The sequence below is a fragment of the Artibeus jamaicensis genome, unplaced genomic scaffold (genome assembly GCF_021234435.1).
Source record: "Artibeus jamaicensis isolate MK-2021 breed Jamaican fruit bat unplaced genomic scaffold, CSHL_Jam_final scaffold_612, whole genome shotgun sequence".
NCBI classification, from domain to species: domain Eukaryota; kingdom Metazoa; phylum Chordata; class Mammalia; order Chiroptera; family Phyllostomidae; genus Artibeus; species Artibeus jamaicensis.
The window spans coordinates 244,837-263,607 of NW_026522049.1; the positions used below are offsets into that span (position 1 = coordinate 244,837).

Consider the following 18,771-nt stretch of genomic DNA (forward strand, 5'->3'; position numbering starts at 1 on the left):
GAGTTGGGGACAGAGGGAACATTGAAAACCACTCCTTGAGGATCAAGACCAGAGGCTGAAGCGTCAGAACCGGCTCTTCGGTAGAAGGGCAGGGAGCCTGGCTGACCCCAGCATAACCCCGGGTGCAGCGGGGCCCTGGTGCTCTCTGAGCGCCCATCACCCCAGTTCAGACCAGAAGCCTAAGGCTCTGAGGGAGGGGACAGGCCCAGGGCACACACCCGGCCAGGCCACTGGGGCCTGGAGCCCCATCCACTGCTGAGGTCTGGGTGCCCAGGCCAGGCAGGGAGATGACCCTGAGCAGGCCCTGGGGCGGCTCCAACAGCGGGCAGCCTGTCCCAGGTCACTCAGGGAAGCAAGTCTCCGGGGCCAAGGGAGTCCAAGCATCACTGCCTCGGTGAGGGTGGAGGGGTGGCAGGCTTGCTCCCTGCCTGTGTGCGGACGCCCTGCTGGCCCACCAAGGCCCTGGGGACCTGCTCTGAGCAATGGCTTCCTGGGGCCTTCAGGAGAGGCTGGCAACAGGGTTTTTCTACCTGGGGGTCTAAGAAGAGCCGGGGTGCAGGGGGAGCTCAGGGACCTACAGCCTCGCTGCCTCGCCAGGTCCTCAAGGCTCCGGCTGTCTGCAAACCCTCCCTGGAGCCCCCTCCCCCACACCGTGCAAACAACTTTGCTCTTAATCACTCTCCCGTGTTTTTCACGACGGGGGGTGGGGGTGGTGTCCCCAGGGGAAGCTGGGCCTGAGCTGTCCTCCCAGCAAGAAGCAAACAACTCGTGACTCAGGCAGGGCAGGTCGCAGACGGTGGGAGGAGGGCGCCTGTCCTCGAGCTCGCTGTGGTGGGGGGGAGGGCTGGTCGGCATCCGGCACGGTCTCTGCGATCAGGCCTCAATCTTCTGCCGCCTGCCGCAGCCGGGCCGGCTCTGAGCTGCCTGGAGGGCTGGAGGGGCCTCCTGAGCCCACCTGGTCAGAGACCCACCTCCAGCGGGAGCATCGAGGCCTCTCGGGAGCACGTGCCCTTTGTCCCTGTCACAGCACCCGCGGGCCAGGGCAGCGTGTACAGTGCACGTGTTACTGTCCAATCACGGCACACCCCCCACCCCCTGCTGGCCGGCATTTTAATGAGAACCTAGGTGAACCCGACCCCAGGCCCCGCTGGGTTTCCTGCCCTGATCCCACACCGCGGTCTCTGGGGGTCACAACAGGAGCTGACTCCTCCCACAGTAAAGGGGGCTGTCTCTTGCTCCGCCCTCCCCCCCAGCATTCTGCAGGGATCAAGGCGTCAATACCCACAGAAGCCCCAGTAGACGCGTCCCCACGACTCCTCGTCTCTGTCAGGGAACAGCCTGGTTCTGTTGTGCACTCAGGCTGTGGGCACAAGAGGGGCGCATAAATCAGAACACACACGCCTACTCCTTAAACCCCCTGTCCTGCGGGAGGCCTAACTCCCACCCACAGGGTCCTCCTGCAGGAAGGTAAAAGGTCAAAAAGGCACTTAAGTGCCGAGTTCCCAGAAAACCTTCTAGAACACGTGAGGAAGGAGGAGAGGCCCGGACACAGCCCTCGGTGTGGGCTGACTAGGTCCTGCCTGCAGCTCCGCTCAGCCGATGGGCTGGGAACCGGGACCAGGGCAACCTGACCAGCCCGTGTCCACCTGCCCCACCCCCATACTTGAAGGAATGGGGTGCAGCCCCATCATGGCTACAGAAAAGCACTACATGATATTCACATTTCTCACTGACTCCTTCAGTCGGGGGCTGCTGCCTGAGGCGGAGCAGGGACCACAGCCCCTGCACAGCCTGGACATAGGCCCAGAGCAGAGTGAGCACCCTGTGTCTGCTCTGAGAGAAGGCCCCAGCGTTCCCCAGGCAGACACGGGTGGGTCCTGTCCAACCCGATGTCCCCTGGACACACCCGACTCAGAATTCCTACCTGCCTATTTGTGGCACTGAACCCTCAGCTGCAGAATCTGTACGCTTGGAGCTGAACACATGGGGTCCAAGTGGAGGGGAAGAGGGGGAGGGGGGCACCCACAGTCCTAACGGCCCGGGAGACCCTCTGCAGCCGACCGGGTGCGTGGGTGCCCCTGGGAACTCCTGATGGAGTGACCTGGAGTTCCTGAAGGCAGTGGCTGGGGACGCTGACCCTGAGCCCCTCTGAACTTGCTTATTGCCTGAGGACCTGGCAATCCATTTAGCTCAGGGAAGACCGACTTCAGTTAATTCTGTGGGTTCTCTTAAGTCGGGGAGAAAACTCGACACAAACTACTTTCTCATCTGAGCTCCAGACCACTGTCCCTTTTGTTTCTGTTCTGCAGTCTGCAATACCACTAGCGTCCACAAGGCGGCAGCATTTACTTGTTTTTCTAAAAAATACACCCAAGCGGGAGCGGGCAGGGCAATGGGGAAGGAGCGGTCGACTTTGTTAAGAATCCTAATTGGTTTCCAGGAGGCTTTCGAAAGCTGTTATTTTTTAGTGTGGCTCTGCAAAAACAGCCTCCTGCCCCCGGCCTTCGTCCTTGCTGTATCCTCACCCTCAGTCCTCTTCCATCACTGTTCCCTGAGTCTTGGATCTGGAAGAGCTTGATGTCGGAGGACCTGGTAATGCCATTGGCACATGAACGACCGACTTTGGTTAGTTCTGTAGGTTCTCGTACACCTACGAGGGAAGCAGGACATACCTAACCGCTAACCTGAGAATAGACTGGAACCTTGGTTCTTGAACTTAATTCATTCCACAAAGTTCTTCGAGAACCGATTTGTTCGAAAACCAAATAATTTTCCCTCTAGGTATCAGCATGAAAGGGTTGTTGGGTCAAGAACCAAAGGTTTGTTTCACACCCAAGACATTTTTTTTCCCATGAAAAACTTTGTCTGAAACCGAAATGTTCAACTGTCTTAACTTGTCCCTGTCGCGCTGGCTGCAACACCACCCTATGTCCACGAGGTGGCATCATTGACCTACTTTTCAAAAACCCTCTACGGGAAAAGGACAATATGATTATAAATTTTGCTATGGGCCTTGAAGGAAGTTCGCATGAGTCTAGGAAAGTAGTGGGTAATATATGGGTGGGAGGGTCTTGAAAACCAGCCCAGCTACATCTTCTCAGGCCCTTTATATTGGTGTGGCCAAAAAGCTCATATGTTTTTTTTTTTTCTCGTAAAATAAAAGATTTTTCATTTTCACCCATAACTTTATTGATTTGGGTATTTTGACAATGTCAGCTATCTCCCGCAGGGTATAACATAGACTGTTCTCAATTAATATCTTGCTTTGATCGCCATCAACTTCAACTGGACTATCCAATCATGGAGCATCATCCAATGAAAAATCTCTAGCACAAAACTATGTAAACAACTTTTTCCACGTTTGATCAGTCGCACAGCACCTCCTGTGGGCACTGCACAATTTTTTTCCATTTCAGTAGCATTTTTACCTTTATTGGAATAATACAGCACAATATGCTGAAAATGTGGCGTATTTTCTTCCACCTTCAATATTAAAATGGCTACACAAAAATTTACCAATTTTGATAAGTTTATTTAATGCATGCTGCTATGACAGCTGTACACTACAATCTAAAAAATTGTTTCAAATTAAGTTGGAGACAAGTAAGCCCAACTAGAGCCATTTCACAGCAAAGAACAAATGACTATTTGGCCAACCCAATATTTAGTACTGCCTCCCCCTTAATGCTCTTTATATGGTTGTTTCCTTAATGCTGTCTCTGGAATGGCTCGTTTCTAGAGGACCAGGCGATGCAGCCGGCGCAGGGAAGACTGAACTCAGTTACCTGTGCAGGTTCTGTTAAGTCTGGGAGGGAAGCGGAACACCGCTAGCCCCTGATCTGAGCTACAGCTGTCCCATTCATTTCCTGTTCCGCGTCCTGCAATACCAAGTGTTCCCACAGGGTGGCAGCATTTACCTTTTAAAAAGTCTTGGCCGACTTTGCTAGGAATCCGGATTGGTTTCCGGAAATCTTCAGAAAATAGTCTGTTGTTGTTATTTTTGTTATTGCTGTTGTTGTTATTTTGTAATGAAAAGCTTTAATTCCCTGCCTGAACTTGACTTGGAAAATGGCACAAACTTTACAGCTACTTTAAAGGACAGTAAGAAAACATATTGCAAAGCCTATGAACCATCCAAAACACTTAGGTATATTTACATCCAAAACTAGTCTATGCAGCCCGTTCCATTCAGTTTAAAAGTCAGCCCTCACTTATTTTCTGTTCATTCACTATGTTTTTTAAGAAGTACTGCTAATAATGTATGCCATCCTAGGGAGAAAATAGGTGTGAAGAATTATTTTCATAAATCCTGGATGTTCTAGGTAATTATTAAGAACTTAAATTTATTTATTTGTTTCTCCTTAATCTGAAACTTCTCCAGCTCAGCTTCTGACTGCAAAGAAGTGTGTTCCATCAGCGTGTGAGGCATATTGATGGTGGAGCTGAAGCCAGGCCCAAGCACACATTTCGGTTCTAACTACTGACAGCTGACAAATATTTAACAAGCACTACCTTATCTGCCAAGAGCCAGAAATGCCTTTACCCCATGACTCCTGAGAACTGAGAACTAAGAGGAAAAACTGATTTCAAAAACAACTTTTAAGAAAATCCATAGTGCCTTAACTGGTGTGGCTCAGTGGATTGAGTGCGGTCCTGCGAACCAAAGGGTGGCCGGTTCAATTCCCAGTCAGGGCACATGCCTGGGTTGCAGACCAGGTCCCTGGTACAGGGTGCACAAGAGGCAGCCACACATTGATGATCCTCACCCTCTTATTGTCCTTCTCTTCACCTCTTTCTAGATATGAACAAATAAAATCTTTAAAAAAAGAGAAAATTCATAGATAATTTGAAGACCTGCACATACTTAGGGTCTTAGAAAAGGTATTTTCTCTTGTAAAACATCACTGAATGATCAAATGAATCCGCTGCTTATCTTAAAGAGGATGCTTGATTCTTAGGATCATAAACTATCTATCTTTCCTATTCACTTTCTCTAAATTTTGGTACTTCTGCCGGTTTAAATAAGAAAAGAATGCCTCCTAAACAACTATGACTATTTTTTAAAAAAAACCTAAGACATTTAAAACTACTAGGCACATTCCCGTTATGGCTCATGTAGTGCCCTGGCGTGTCATACGCATGGAGTGGTACAGCTCATCCACTAAGTTCATTTATTTTAATTTTTTAAAGATCTTATTTATTTACTTTTAGGGAGAGGGGAAAGGAAAGAGAGAAACACCAATGTGTGTTGCCTCTCAGGTGGCTCCCATTGAGGACCTGGCCCGCAACCCAGGCATGTGCCTGAACTGGGAATTGAACCCATGATCTTTTGGTTCACAGGCCAGCGCTCAATTCACTGAGCTACAGCAGCCAGGGCTCAATTTGCACATTAAAACTAAAAGACTTACAGCCCTGGCCTAGGGTCTTCGTTGGTGGGAATGAGGTGCGGATATGTCAAGGATGAGGGTTTGATCCCCAGTCAGGGCTCATCCAAGAATCAACTAATGAATGCTGAAATAAGTGGGACAACAAATCGACCTTTCTCTGTTTCTCAAAAACAAGAAACCACCACAACAAACCAATAAATAAACAAGCAAATAAATAAATAAGACTTACACTAAATATTCAAGTATAGAGCCAAGAAGAGCTGAGGCGGCCTGAGCAGCAGGCACAGCCCCAGCCGCTGCACAGTTGCTGGGCTCTGGAGGCGCCTCCTCCAGCTGTGGAGCCAGAAGACTCCGTTGCCGCGGCGGTCCCTGAGCCTGTTATTTGTCCCTGAGGGCCCCGGCCTAGCCCTCCTCGGGGCCGCTGCGCAGTGGAACCTCGGGTCTCGAACTGATTTCCTCCTGCACAGCTGTTTGAGAAGAGCTTCCAAAACCGAATCATATCCCCCAGCTATCAGCATGAGAAGGTTGTCGGGTAGAGAAGTGATGTTTGGTTCGTGAACAGATATTTTTTTCCGTGAACAACTTGGTTCGAGAACCGAATTGTTCACGTTGAGAACCGAGGTTTCACTGTCCAGACAACTCTCATTTGTCACGGTCCTGCCTGCTGCAATACCAACGGTGTCCACAAGGCGGCACCATTTACCCACTTTTCAAAAATAGCGACCGTGGGAAAAAAAAATAACCTAAATGGTTGTCGACTTTGCTGTGGGCCTTGATGACTTTGCAGGAGTCTAGGAAAGTAGTGGGTAATTTATGGGCGAGAGGGTTTTAAAAATGAGCCCAGCTGCATCTGCTCTGCCCTTTGTACTTAGCATTTCCTCCCCATTAATGCTCTTCATGTGGCTGTTTCCTTAAAGCATCTCTGGACTGGCTCATTCCTGGAGGACCTGGCAATGCAGCAGGCCGGTGGAAGACTGAGCTCAGTTACCCGTGCAGGTTCTGTTAGGTTTGAGAGGGAAGCAGGACACACCTAGCCCTCCACCTGAAGACAGCCATCCCATTTGCCCCTGTTGTGCCAATGGCAATACCACATTTGCCCACGAGGTGGCACTATTTACCAGCTTTTGAAAAGATTGTGAGTTGGAAAGGGAACAAATGCCTTTTCCATTTTGCTAAAGGCTTCAATGGATACCCAGGAGTCTCAGATTCTGGTGAGTAATTTATGGAGTTGGTGTCTCTGGAAAAAGACCCCATCTACTACAGCCCTGCCTCTTTGCACTTGCTGGTTTACCCCCCGAATTTTTGTCACTCACCTGTGAACAGCGAGTGTGGAATGGCTCTTTTTCTGAAGGACCTGGCGATGCTGCTGGCTGTGGGGAGACTGACCTCCATTTCTTCTGTGGATTCTGAAATTCCGAGAGTGACACAGATTCACTTGCTTCTAATCTGAGAATACCAAGAATATATCTGTGTTCTGCCATCCTCCACACCTCGTGGCCTGGCTTTCTTGCTATTCATGTCTATGGACATGCAAGCCCACAAAGAGGCCGGCGATGTCAGCTCCAGCCTCGCCCTGGCCCTGGCCCTGGCCCTGGCCCCGGCCCCGGCCGTGGTGCCGGGGGAGCTCAGGGACCAGCAGCCTTGCTGCCTCACCTGGTCCTCGCCGGCTTGGACTCTCTGCAAATCCTCCCTGGAGTCCCCGCCCCCACACCGTGGAAAAAACTTTGGTTTGAGTCACTTCCCTGTCTTTCTTCATGAGACTCCGGCAGGGCAGGTCACAGGCAATGGGAGGGCCACCTGTCCCTGGGCCCCTGCTCCAGCTCCCGGCAGAGGCCCAGGCCCCTGCAGACACCCCCATCCTGGCCACCACCCCCACCCTGCAAGTGACTGCAACTGTGCATGTCAGACTGTCATACAAATTAGTTTATTTTACCTTTTAACAGGGCAGTTCCAGGGCTGAACAGGGAGGCAAGCACGAAGGCTGCCGTGATGGAAAATCAGGAGTGAGTAGGCAGAGCCGCATCCTGACTCCCGGCCGCCGCACAGGAGGGCAGGGTGTCAGGGGCGACCCAGACTCTGCGTCAGGCAGAACCTGAACGGCTGTTTGCCTGCGACACTTCCCACGTCCATACAATGTAGTCGAGATCACAGTCTCCCTGGGGACCGCGGTCCTGGCTGCTGCGGGACAGCCGTCAGCAGGACCCTAGGTCGCGACCTGGGGTGAGGAGGGGGCCCAGCATGCAGAGCCCCTGGGAGGTTCAGGGTCACATAAATACACACGAGGGAGCCTCGCACACGGAAGAACTTGTTATACAAAATACAGGCATATGAACTTGAGAAACCTTGATAAAAATAGGCTATAAAAATATAAACTGTAGTGAACTATACAAAGGTATCCACGGATGTTTGACCCATAAAAAAGAAAGCCCAGCAACACAGAGTTGGCACCTGAAGGGCAGCCGTGGAGGCCGCCCCGCCTGGTCCCAGCTGCCCCAGGAGGCTGTGGTGGCTCAGACAGTGGAACTGGACCTGTAGTTCTGGAGGGGCGCATCGGCGCCAGCGGGTCCCCACGTGGATTCGGGACAGCTCCTCCCACCCCTTCCCCACAGAGCAGGCCGTCCACCCGCTGTGCTCGCACGCCCACGGCCAGGCCACTGTGACATCGCCACTGCCACAACGGCTGAAACCTCGGGCCCCGAAGTCACTTCAGGTGCTTCGAAGATGCGTCTTTTCAGGGCCAAAGGGGCAACACCAGCCTATTCCTAAAGGCGGTGCTTCGCCCCAGGACGGGAGTTCCGGGGGAAATGAACTTGGGAGTTGAGTAGGAAGGAAGCTGCACCCCATGCCCACAGCACCCCCAGGCTAACAGCTGCCTGGGAGGCGGGAGCAGGAGCCGCAGCAGCCCTGGGTCCTGGGGCAGGGAGGGGCGCGGCCCGGCCTCCTCCCAGGACCCGACCTGCAAGACAACTTCCTGCGGAAGCTGGAGCTCAAGCACCTGCCCCGAGACACCAAGGATGGGGACCCATCGCTGACACCTGACAAGACACTGAGGTTGGTTTTTTTTTTTTTTTGGCTAAATACAGAGACCAGCTTCCTGCACACAGTGAGAAATCCAACGAGGCAGCTGACAGAAGTCAGAGGCTGAGCCCTGTCCTGCACGCTGTGGCGGCGGCCACTGCGAGGCTGACCGAACTCAAAGGGCACGGGCTCCACACTCAGCCGGAGCGTGTTCGGTGTCTGCCAACCAGAGGCAATTCCAGCTCCTTCCAGGCTGTGTAAAGGGCTCCATGAGAAACGGCTTCTTTCCTATTTGAACGACGATGCACGTCGCAGTGACTGTTGGCAGGAAGATGGAGTGGAACCCCCTTCCTTGTGCAAAGACTCGGGGCTTCAGGGAGGTGGCTCTCGGGTCTCAGGACCTCTGGGCTGAGGTGGGTCCGGGGAAGGTGGGGGGTCCCCAAGGCTGCAGCCCCAAGCAGAGGCACTTCCCAGCACGGGCTCGGGGCCCCAGCCAGATGGAGGACACAGCGGGCACACTGGCTGCTATGGAGGAAGCCACAGATGCTGCTTGCTCCCTCAGCAGAGGCACCGCTGCCTCCCCGGTGACCAAGGCTGCTGGGGGCAGGCCTGGCTGGCAGGACGCTGAGCCAGCCTCCCCGGGACCCCGTCCTGTCTGTGCTGGAGACGCCCTGAGAGCCGTGGCTCAGACGGACGGATGGAGAGCTTCCTGCAGGACCTCGTGTGGTGCCAGGGGCCAGGCAGCTGGGGGCCGCGTGAGGCCACCTGCAGGCTGGGGCGATGTCTATGGGCCGGTTCTGAACAGCAACGTGCTTGCTTTTCCTAGAAATTCGCTTCCTTTGCACTGACTGCAGGCCACAGGGGCGGCCACACTCCGGCCTGGGCGTCTGAGCACCGGGAGTCCTTCCCAGTGGGGGTCCCCGGAAAATGCCAGTGGCCCGTGGGAAGAGGACTCGCAGCACAGGAGGCGGCCCGCCTGGGGCTTCCTCAGGGCTCGGACCCCCCACGGCCAATCGGTGCAGTGGCCGCCGGGTCCCTGGGACTGAACGGCAGGAAGGCGGCCGTAAACCGATGAGAGCCAGCCCGCCGGCCGAGAGCAGCGGAGGCTGCGGTGTGCGCTGGCCAGCTGCCCGGCAGACCACGGCAGAGACGTTCTGTCTGTAGGTCACCCCTGGGTGCAGGGCAGGCCGCTCAGGTGTCCTCCTCCTCGTCGCTGACCAGCGTGCCTTTGTCGGGGCTGGCGTCCCGCTCGCGCAGGAAGTCCTCCCGGATTGCCTCCAGCTCCGTCAGCTCCAGCCGCACCTTCTCCAGGTGGTAGGCGCGCCGGTTGCGTATCTGGCGCAGGCGGAAGGGGTTCAGGTCCCCAAAGGAGATGGCGATCAGCTTCCTGGGGGGACACAGGACAGAGGTCAGTGGGGCTCAGGTGATGCTCACACAGGAGGCCTGGGGCAGCGGGGACGGGACCCAGAGCCCGGGAGGCCTGATGTGGGAGCAGCCCCAAACCTTCAGCTGCAGAATCTGTGTGCTTGCAGCTTCACACACGGGGGCTCGGTGCGGGGGGCAGGGGGCGCCCACAGTCCTAATCACCCTGGGAGACCCTCTGCTGCCGGTCTGGGGCGCTGATGCCCCTGGGAACTCCTGATCCAGTGCCCTGGAGTTCCTGAAGCCAGTGGCCGGGGACAGGAACCCTGAGCCCTCAACAGGTGGCGCCAAAGGAACAGCTGGCCTGCAGGTGACCAGTCCTGTCCCCATCGGCCCCCACCTGGAGCACCAGAGCTGCACAGCTGGGCGAGCAGCAGAGTGGCAGGGGTCTTCCACTCTCTCGGACCTGATCCCACTTTTCCCGTCTGCTTGCTCCAGGCCACCACCCCTCCCGTGGCCCCCGTGGCCCCCCCGGAGCAGCTGATCCCGCTCCACCCCAACAAGCGCCCCCCACCCATCCACCCTGAAGGGACATGAACACTCAGGAAGAAGCGGAGCCCCGGCAGCGCATGCAGGGGCCGAGATCCGTACCTGCGACACAGACACCCGCCCCGGCCCAACCGTGTCATGGTTCCCCACAGTCTGGTCCCACGTCTCCGCGCTGGCTCCTGAGCTGCCCCTTCCCAGACCCGGCCAGCCCTGGCTGGCTTCCTCCATCTCAGCATGGGGCGACCCCACCCCGCCAGTTCCGCCCTCGAGGTGGGCAGAGGGCCTGCCGGCCCTGGACACTGACAGCTGTCAGATCCTCCTGCTGCCGTGGCCGCGGGGCTGGGCCGGAGTGTGCGGCACAGGGGGGAACCCCGGGGCAGGCCCCAGTCAGAGACGCGAGGGCAGCCGCTGTGCGGGCGGCGGGCATCAGGATCCCGCTGTCCTGGACGCGTGGACCACCCTCCCCCGGCCCCGGGACTCACCGGGAGTCCAGGACCGTGCGTGTGAAGTAGCGCAGGTACTTGAACATGGACATGGAGTCTTGCAGTTTCAGGATCTCCTCTTCCTTGTACTTGAAAAGTGCGAGGGCAAAACGGAAAATGACCTGTGGGAGGAGGGACAGGGCAGGTGAGCGCAGAGCAGCGCCCCGGCTGCCAGGCGCCCGGGGCGGCCATGCGTCAGGAGCAGCCCCAGCGGGCAGGGCCCTCCCCACAGAGCAGTGGACGCTGGCGTTTTGCAACCCCACTGCGGCCCAAGCCCGTCCCGGTGGGGCGGGGCCTGGACTGGGCGTGGCAGGGCGTGGGCGGGGCCTGGGCGGGGCCCTCCTCACACGCAGCTGGCCTCTGGGGCGAGAATGCATCCAGAACAAGAAATGGTTTTTACGTAGAATCACAGCCAGGCGGCTTCCACCTCCACGGGACAGTGGCTATGAACCACTGACCAGTGAGTGAAAATACGTGCGTTTTTTACTGATTTGTTTTGGGGACGCTGCGTCTGAGGCCAGAGGGACGGGGCTCGTGGTCGCCCTGCAAGTCCAACCAGTTTGGGGAGAAGCCGTGGGCGGCGTCTGAGCAGGTCGTCCTCTGTGACAGATCCCACAGCAAACAGCGGGCAAACCCTGGCTGAGAACGCCTTCCAGCCCCGACAGAACGGGTTGCAATGCTGCGTGGGCCGCAGTGGGGGGCGCACACGCTTGCTCTGCTGGTGAGACCAGCCCTCGGGGAGGCCCGTGGCAGGGCGACTTGGCATTGTCTGTGAGGACGCAGACGGGTCCGCTCTGGACCCCGCACGTCCACTCCCAGGCCCGCAGGTGCACATGCGAAAAAGACTCCATTGGGGCCTCTTATGTGTATTTCTGGTTCATCTGTATATGGAAATACTATGCAGAGTCAAAAAACAAAACAAAACAAAACCCAGATCCATATGCCCTGCTATGGAACTATCTCCAAGATAGTTCTTTAAAAAAGCCTGTATTTTAGCCCTGGCTGGTGTGGCTCAGTGGAGTGAGTGCTGGCCTGAGAACCAAAGAAATACGGTTCGATTCCCAGTCAGGACACATGCCTGGATTGTGGGCCCGGTCCCCAGTAGGGGGCGTGTGAGAGGCAACCACACCTTGACGTTTCTCTCCCTCTCTCTCCTTCCCATAAATAAGTAAAATCTAAAAACCAAAAAGCCTACATTTGAGACGTACATAAAAGACCTAGAGAAGAACACGTTATACACTGAGAAGAGAGACCAGGAGACGAGGGTGGACAGAACAGCTCGGTGCCACACGCCTTCAGCTCTCACATCACCTTCTGCTACACGCTCTCCATTATATAATCCGAGTTTATCATTTAGTTCCTCAAGACCTGATTTTTAAAACGCAGACAACAGACGGTGCGGGAGGCTCCAGGGCATGAGGCTCCGCAGTGGCTCCGCACGGCCTCCGGCCGTGTGAACTGACCGCTGCCCCTGGACGTTGTCCTCGATGGGGCCGCACTGCCATCCATCTCATCGGGGGCAGCGCAGCCCACAAGCCAGCGAAGCCCCCGAGGGCAGGGCTGGGGCTCCACACACTTCCGACGACAAGCCAGTGGCCCCCGCTGACCCCAGCCCCCTCCGGTGGCACTGGCGCCTGGGCAGCTCTGGCCCAGGGCTCCCCTCCCGAGTCCCCGGGAGCCGGCTGCCCCACCGTGACAGACGCAGCGGCCGCCAGCCCGCCCACCTTCGGTCCCTCGTACAGGAAGGAGTCCCAGATCTTGAAGAGGATGTCGCTGACGACGCTGTCCACGAAGACCACCAGGAACCAGTTGAAGGTGATGAGGGTGTAGTCCACCTTGTGCTGCTCCAGGTGTGCGTGCAGCCGCGGCAGCTTCTCGCTCATGAGGTCGCGGAACACCCGCTGGTCCACCTGCTCGGGGCAGAGGGCGGGGTGACTCGGTCCTCAGTGTTCGGGTGACGGCTATGTACTGGCATGCGCCTCACGCCTGACCGTGGAGAGGGCAGGGGGCCAGGCCCGGGGGGCTGCCTGCCAGGGGCTGTACGTGGGCAGGGCGCAGGACAGCTGACCGCAGGACCGAGCGACAGCCGCGGGGCTCCTCTGGCCAGGAGTGCAGGGCCGGCCCTGACTTCTCTCCCCCCAGGCCGGCGGCAGATGGAGAGGCTGCCTGGGGTTTGGCCGAGGGCTGGGGAGGGTGAGGAGCACCTGTGTTGTTTGCCTCTGAAGCCTCGGCGCCTGGCAAGGCCCCGGGCCTCCAGCTGCCCTGAACAAGAGAGACAGGATGGCAAAGGTCTGCACCACGGAGGGGTGGGGGGGAGCGGGGAGCTCTGGGTCCGAACGGGAGGCGTCTACCAGGGGTTTGCGAGCACAGCTCGGTCTTCGCACACCCACTGGGGGAGCAGGCAGACACACTGCAGGCCTTCAGCTGAGGACCTGGACGGGGACCCGCCCGTGGGGACACAGGAGGGTGCTCGGGCTGCGGGAGAGCCCACCAGGCTGTCCTCTGACACTGAAATGTGTCAGCATAAAGGGGGAAAAAAAGACAACAGGGGACAACGAAAAACACTCATTCTCTTTCCGGAGAGTGGGTGCTTTCCCAGTGGGGGGAGTGGGGGGTTGGGGGCATCTCCTCTGAAGTCAGTGGGGGGTAGGGGTGGGGGGGCATGTCCTCAGAGGTTGCGTGTTTGCAAGACAACCGAATGCAGGTCTGATCTCAAACGCACAATTAAAACCGGCCTTCCCCTGGGCCTGTGACGAAGCTACCGATCACATCACTGAGCTCTGGCCATGTCGTCAGCATTAAACTCTCCGTACATCATCAGAATTCCACCTCAGACACTTTTGCAAATGGGGAAACTGAGGCAGGGGTGCCTGTGAGGGAGCCGTTCCTCACAGTTCCCCGAAGGGGGGCCTGGCTGCGGGCCCACCCGTTACCACGGCGGAGCTGCAAACCTCAGAGCTCCGGCCATTTAGGCAGAGGGACTTTCCCCGGCAGGCGGTCACCCTGGTGACAGCAGCTGAGCAACCAGGCAGCTGACCCAGGCTGCTCGGAGGCCAGGACAGGAAGGCCCCCTGGGTTGCAGCACGCGGAGGAAGCACACAGGGAGGGAGTGCGGAGCTGTGACCGGGAAGAGCGGTTCACCCTGGGGCCGGGCCCTGGGTGAGCCCTCGCTAGCGGACAGCGGCCTATCCCTGAAGCCCTGCCCCCGAGGCCCCGCCTCCTGGGCCTCACTGGGGCCAATGAGGGCTGAGCCGGCAGCGCCCAGGAACCCTGGCCTACAGGCTTCCCTCGGGCTGCGCTCCCGCTCTCGGTCCACAGGTGGCCGGCAGAAGCACAGTGTGGGCAGCCGTACCTGGGACCCCAGGAGTGTCTTTGTGTAATAGTCCCGGGGCATGAAGACCTCCACGATGGTGACCAGGCACCAGAAGGCGTCCTCCTGTTCCAGGTACAGCAGGGCCACGGCCACCAGCCTGCAAGCACAGGGAGACGTGGTGAGTGCCGCCAGCAGGGGCCGCGTCCCCCCAGCCACGGCTCCGGCTCCCGCACACCCAGCCGGCCCCTCTGCACGGCCACACTCCTGCCCCTGCACTCAGGTTCAGCCTGTGGACAATGACAGCTTCCCAGCAATCCACCAGCCTCATGAAAAGGAGTTTTCAGGCTCCGCGACTTTTGCTGCGGCGGCTAATTCTTTGAGTCTGTGGTTCAAGGCCTTCCGACTCATCCTTTTATGCACAAAGATCCCAGAGCTGACGTCAGAGGCAAACACAGGGTGTTTTGCTTAGAGAGGAGCTTCAGACCCACGGACCCTGAGGCCCAGCCCCCAGGGGTGACCTGGCCAGCTGGGAGCGCTGGGCAGGGGAGGGACAGTGAGGCAGGGAAGGCTCTGTCTCAGAAATCCAGACCCTCGGCCGAGCAGGGGGTTCCTGTGTGTGACTCACGGGAAAGCCCCAGAGCCACTTCTCTTTTCCCTCCTTAGGTGACAGGACACCATCATCGGGTGAGACTAAAAGGTTATGAGAAGGGCACTGGGTCAGCTGGCACAGGCCCCGGGTGGCGGAGAGTGGGGACGGCGGCCACGGACCAGCAGGGAGGACAGGGCCGGCCACCGGCAGCCGGAGCGTCCGCGTTGGGAGCCTGGCTGACGGGGAATTCCCGGAGAGCTCAGAGTGTCCGTCCGCGTTGTCCTCTGCCCATGTTCCCCACAGCCCGGGCCCCCTGGTGCCACAACTCAGACAGGACTCTGAAGGGGTGGCTGTGGTGACAGCAGTAAGACAAACAGACCGGGGACAGAGGAGGAGTAGACGGCACCACAGCCCCCCAGCGTGCGGCCTGCCCCGCCCCCGCTCGGCTTGGAGAGGGTCAGGTCAGGAGGAAGACTCGTCGGACGCTCAGTCCTCTGCCCACGGAAACTGGGAAAGGCGCCGAGAGGAACGAGACCGGGCCCTCCCAGGGCTCGGCTTCAACCCACGGGTGCTCTGCCCGGGCCCCTTCCCGACTCACGAAGACCCTACAGGCGCAGGAGGGCCACCGTGTTCACGTCACACACCAGACACGCGTGAGGCGACACTCCGGTCAAAGCCCGCACATGACAAGAACCACAAGGAAGGAAAAAATGAGAAATCTAACAGTCTCACATCAGTGAAGAACATTCAGTGTTCTTCGTACTCTCTGAAGGCATGTTTCCCCCCATTATTCTAGAACTGGGGGGACCGCCCAGCTAAAACTAGCCAAGCCTGGGCCCGAGGGCTCTACTGGGGCAGCATCCCTTGCACCAGAAGGTGGTGGGTTCGATCCCCGGTCAGAGGGTGTATGTGAGGCAACTCATCAAGGTTCCTCTCTCTCTCTCCTCCCAACCCCTCAAATCAATACCCATACCCTGGAGTGAAAATTCGGAAAAAAAAAAAATGTGAGAACCAGATGACTGCAGGCAGCTCCTTCCTTCCACAAAAACACTGAGTTTTCTTGGCTATGCAGGAGGCGGGGCAGCTGCGGGCCCAGCCGGGAGCCCGGAGCAGCGGCGGGGCGGCAGGTGCGCACCTGTTGAGGCCCTGGCAGTAGCCGATGTCCGGGTTCCGCCAGGAGAAGGCCAGCAGCACGTTGCGCAGCTTCTGGATGCCCTCAGAGGTGGGGCAGGAGTAGTGCTTGTTGTTCGGCAGCGTCCGCAGCAGGTCCAGCTCGATCTGCTTGGAGGCCGGGTTCTGCTTCTCCAGCGCCTTCTGCAGCAGGGCCTGGAAGTAGCCGGGCGGCGCGCGGTCCTTGAACTTGCGGGTGTGCAGGTCGACGCACCACTTCCACACGGCGGAGCGGTGTCCGTGCGGGATGCCGGCGCGGATCAGGCTCTTCAGCTCCGGCGAGCGCGCCATCTCGCGGTTCACCGTGCTGGCCAGGTAGTTCTCCCACTTGACGCCGGTGGACACCTCCTGCGCTTCTGTCAGGTGCAGGCTCTTCAGGTCCAGCGCCCGCACCCGGGCCACCAGCTTCTCCTCCTCGTCGTCCTCCGGCACCGTCCTGAACCCGTAGATGTCGTACTCACTGGGGACAAGAGCAACGGGAAACAGAAGCGTGGGGTCTCGGCAGGAGGACCGAAGAGGGGACCTGGGACTGAGCTGGGGCGGTTCCCGCACAGCCAGGCCCCTTCCACCCCGTGAGGAAGTGAAGTTTGGCACAAGCAGCGTGAGGGTGACTCGCTCTCCGCGTGGGAACAAATTAAGTTTAACTCTCTTTCTTTTTAACCCTCACTTGAGGGTGTTTTTTCACACAGAGAGAAGCATTGACTGGTTGCCTCCTGTACTTGGCAGACCAGGGATCGAACCTTTAACCTTTTGGTTACAGGACACCACTCCAACTGACCGAGCCACCCGGGCCAGGGCCCATTAAATTTCTTCTTGATATGACACAGTAAACAAACTAATTCTGGCCCCGGCTGCTGTGGCTCAGTGGATTGAGCGCCAGCCTGCAAACCAAAGGGTGGCCGGTTTGATTCCCAGCCAGGGCACATGTCTGGGTTGCAGGCCAGGTCCCCAGTAGGGGGCACATGAGAGGCAACCACACATTGATATTTTTCTCCCTTTCTCCCTCCCTTTCCCTCTCTCTAAAATTAAGTGAATAAAATCTTTAAAAAAAACCACAACAGCCCCAGCTGGTGTAGCTCAGTGGATACAAGCAACACCACAACATGGCTGACACACCTGGCTACACGAATGTGTGTGTCATACATGTGCATGTGTGGCTTTTACGTGTGAACAGCAATGCTGTGAAAGGCGCAAAGACAGGGGGGAAAACCGTGCAGGAGCTGTCTGGGGGAAGAGACACGCGGCCTGCGGTGGTGTCACGCCATGGCAGGTGGCAGGAGGAACGTGCCGGTGACAGACTGAGTTCCAGGGCCCCAGACGGGGAGGTCACCCCGAGGGGCTGGATGAGCCCAGTGTCCCCGGGAGCCTCCAAGGCAAAAGAGAAACAGCAGAGCTGGCCGGAGAGGCACAGTGACGGGAGGGGCAGCAGAGATGCGGCGCACGGACCTGGGGGGCCAGGACGGCGGAAGAAGGGGCCGCGGGGCCCCGGGCAGCCTGCAAGGGGACAGAGCCCTGGCCCCACGGCTGCACCTGCGGCCGCCGCTGCCGTTACCTGACCAGGTGAGGCTTGACGAAGGCTTGCTCCGGCTGCTCCGCGCCCTCCACCTGCAGCGCGTCCTCCAGGAGCTGGGCGATGACGTCGCGGGCAGGGCCCTGCTCCTCGGAGCAGACGGGGGTCTTCACCTCCTGCAGCAGGATCAGGTACTTGCTCTCTATCTGGCAGAGCTTGGCTTCCAGGCTGGAGTACTGCAGAGAAAGTGGCGGTTACTTTCCCGGGGGGAGGAGCCAGGAAAAGCAAGCCTTCCGCACCACGGCTCCCAAGGAGGGACAAGCCCCAAAGTGCCGGGGAGGGAGCCAGGGACACCAGACCGGGGACCAGGGACGAATGCGTGCCAGAGGCTGTGATGGGCAACACCCCCTGCCCCAGGCTCCTTCCCTCCACGGGGTCTGGTGCTGCTGAGATGCCCACACAAGCCTCCGTTCTGGGCGGGGCAGGTGGGCAGCCTCAGCCAAACTACATCGACACCTGAGGACAATGACCCAGGACTGGCCCCCAAACGCCACCGCACCAGGCAGACCAAACGCAGTCACCCTTGGGGGCAGGGGTCCACGCAGAACAAGGTTTGGGAGGCGGCTCTGGGGGTGACCCCGGGGGTGCCGCACCCCGGAATTTCACAGCACGGTCCCTGCAGTGTGTGTGACGTCGGCACCCTTGGGGAAGCCAGCTGCCGCCACAGCGGTGTCTGGCCGTCCTGGCGACCCTGCTGGGCCCCCACTGAGGAGGCCGCATCAGCCTCCCCAGCTCCACTGGCAGAGAATGGGCACACCCACCCAGCCCGACAGCACACATCCCAGACACAGGGGACCTGAACCTGCACACTGGGAACACTGTTTGTTCTGGGGGCACCTTCCACGTGCCCTCTGTCTCCACCGCAGACAAACAGGCAGCGTGGCTACCTTACATAGACTTTGGCGTCCACGACCACCTCCCTGCCGGCCTGGGCCCTGAGCTGGGTTTCCAGCATGTTCTGCATGGCTCCCGAACCTCACCTGCCGCCAGGTAAAGGGACACACCCACCCTGACCCACCTTGGCCAGGAGATCCCTCTCTCTCCTTTCCGCATTCCTGCGCAGTGCTGAGAGTTCCAAGATTTCCTTATTTAGAAACTTATTTTGGGTTTTGTACCCCTGTAGGTTATCCTGTTGAAAAAAAATGCATCGATTCACATTGGTCGAATGTTGACTATTCACACCACTGATATTTCGCTGCCTCGCCAAACAGCCCTGCTGAGCTGCCGCTGGTCCTGAGGAACTGAAAGCTGATTATCAGGCAGTTTCTGAGGAGTCTTTGGGGCCACCCCTGACAGGGGCCGCAGGCGGGCAGGGCCCACTGCTGTGTCCA

At 58.1% G+C, this 18,771-nt stretch overlaps 1 protein-coding gene across 4 annotated transcripts in view; it reads right to left on the reverse strand.

Annotated features, from left to right (window-relative positions):
* Positions 1–7,295: 7,295 nt before the first annotated feature.
* TBC1D2B (TBC1 domain family member 2B) overlaps positions 7,296–18,771 on the reverse strand; it is a 33,730-nt gene continuing 22,254 nt past the window's right edge. For all 4 annotated transcript variants that reach the window (XM_037155903.2, XM_037155904.2, XM_037155902.2 and 1 more), the window contains exons 7-13: positions 18,459–18,569; positions 17,423–17,616; positions 15,836–16,330; positions 14,151–14,268; positions 12,523–12,708; positions 10,799–10,920; positions 7,296–9,792 (exon numbers count right to left, since the gene is read on the reverse strand). In XM_037155903.2, coding sequence (XP_037011798.2) covers positions 9,597–9,792; positions 10,799–10,920; positions 12,523–12,708; positions 14,151–14,268; positions 15,836–16,330; positions 17,423–17,616; positions 18,459–18,569 — 1,422 coding nt within the window. In that variant the 3' untranslated portion in view covers positions 7,296–9,596. The remainder of the gene's footprint in view (positions 9,793–10,798; positions 10,921–12,522; positions 12,709–14,150; positions 14,269–15,835; positions 16,331–17,422; positions 17,617–18,458; positions 18,570–18,771) is intronic.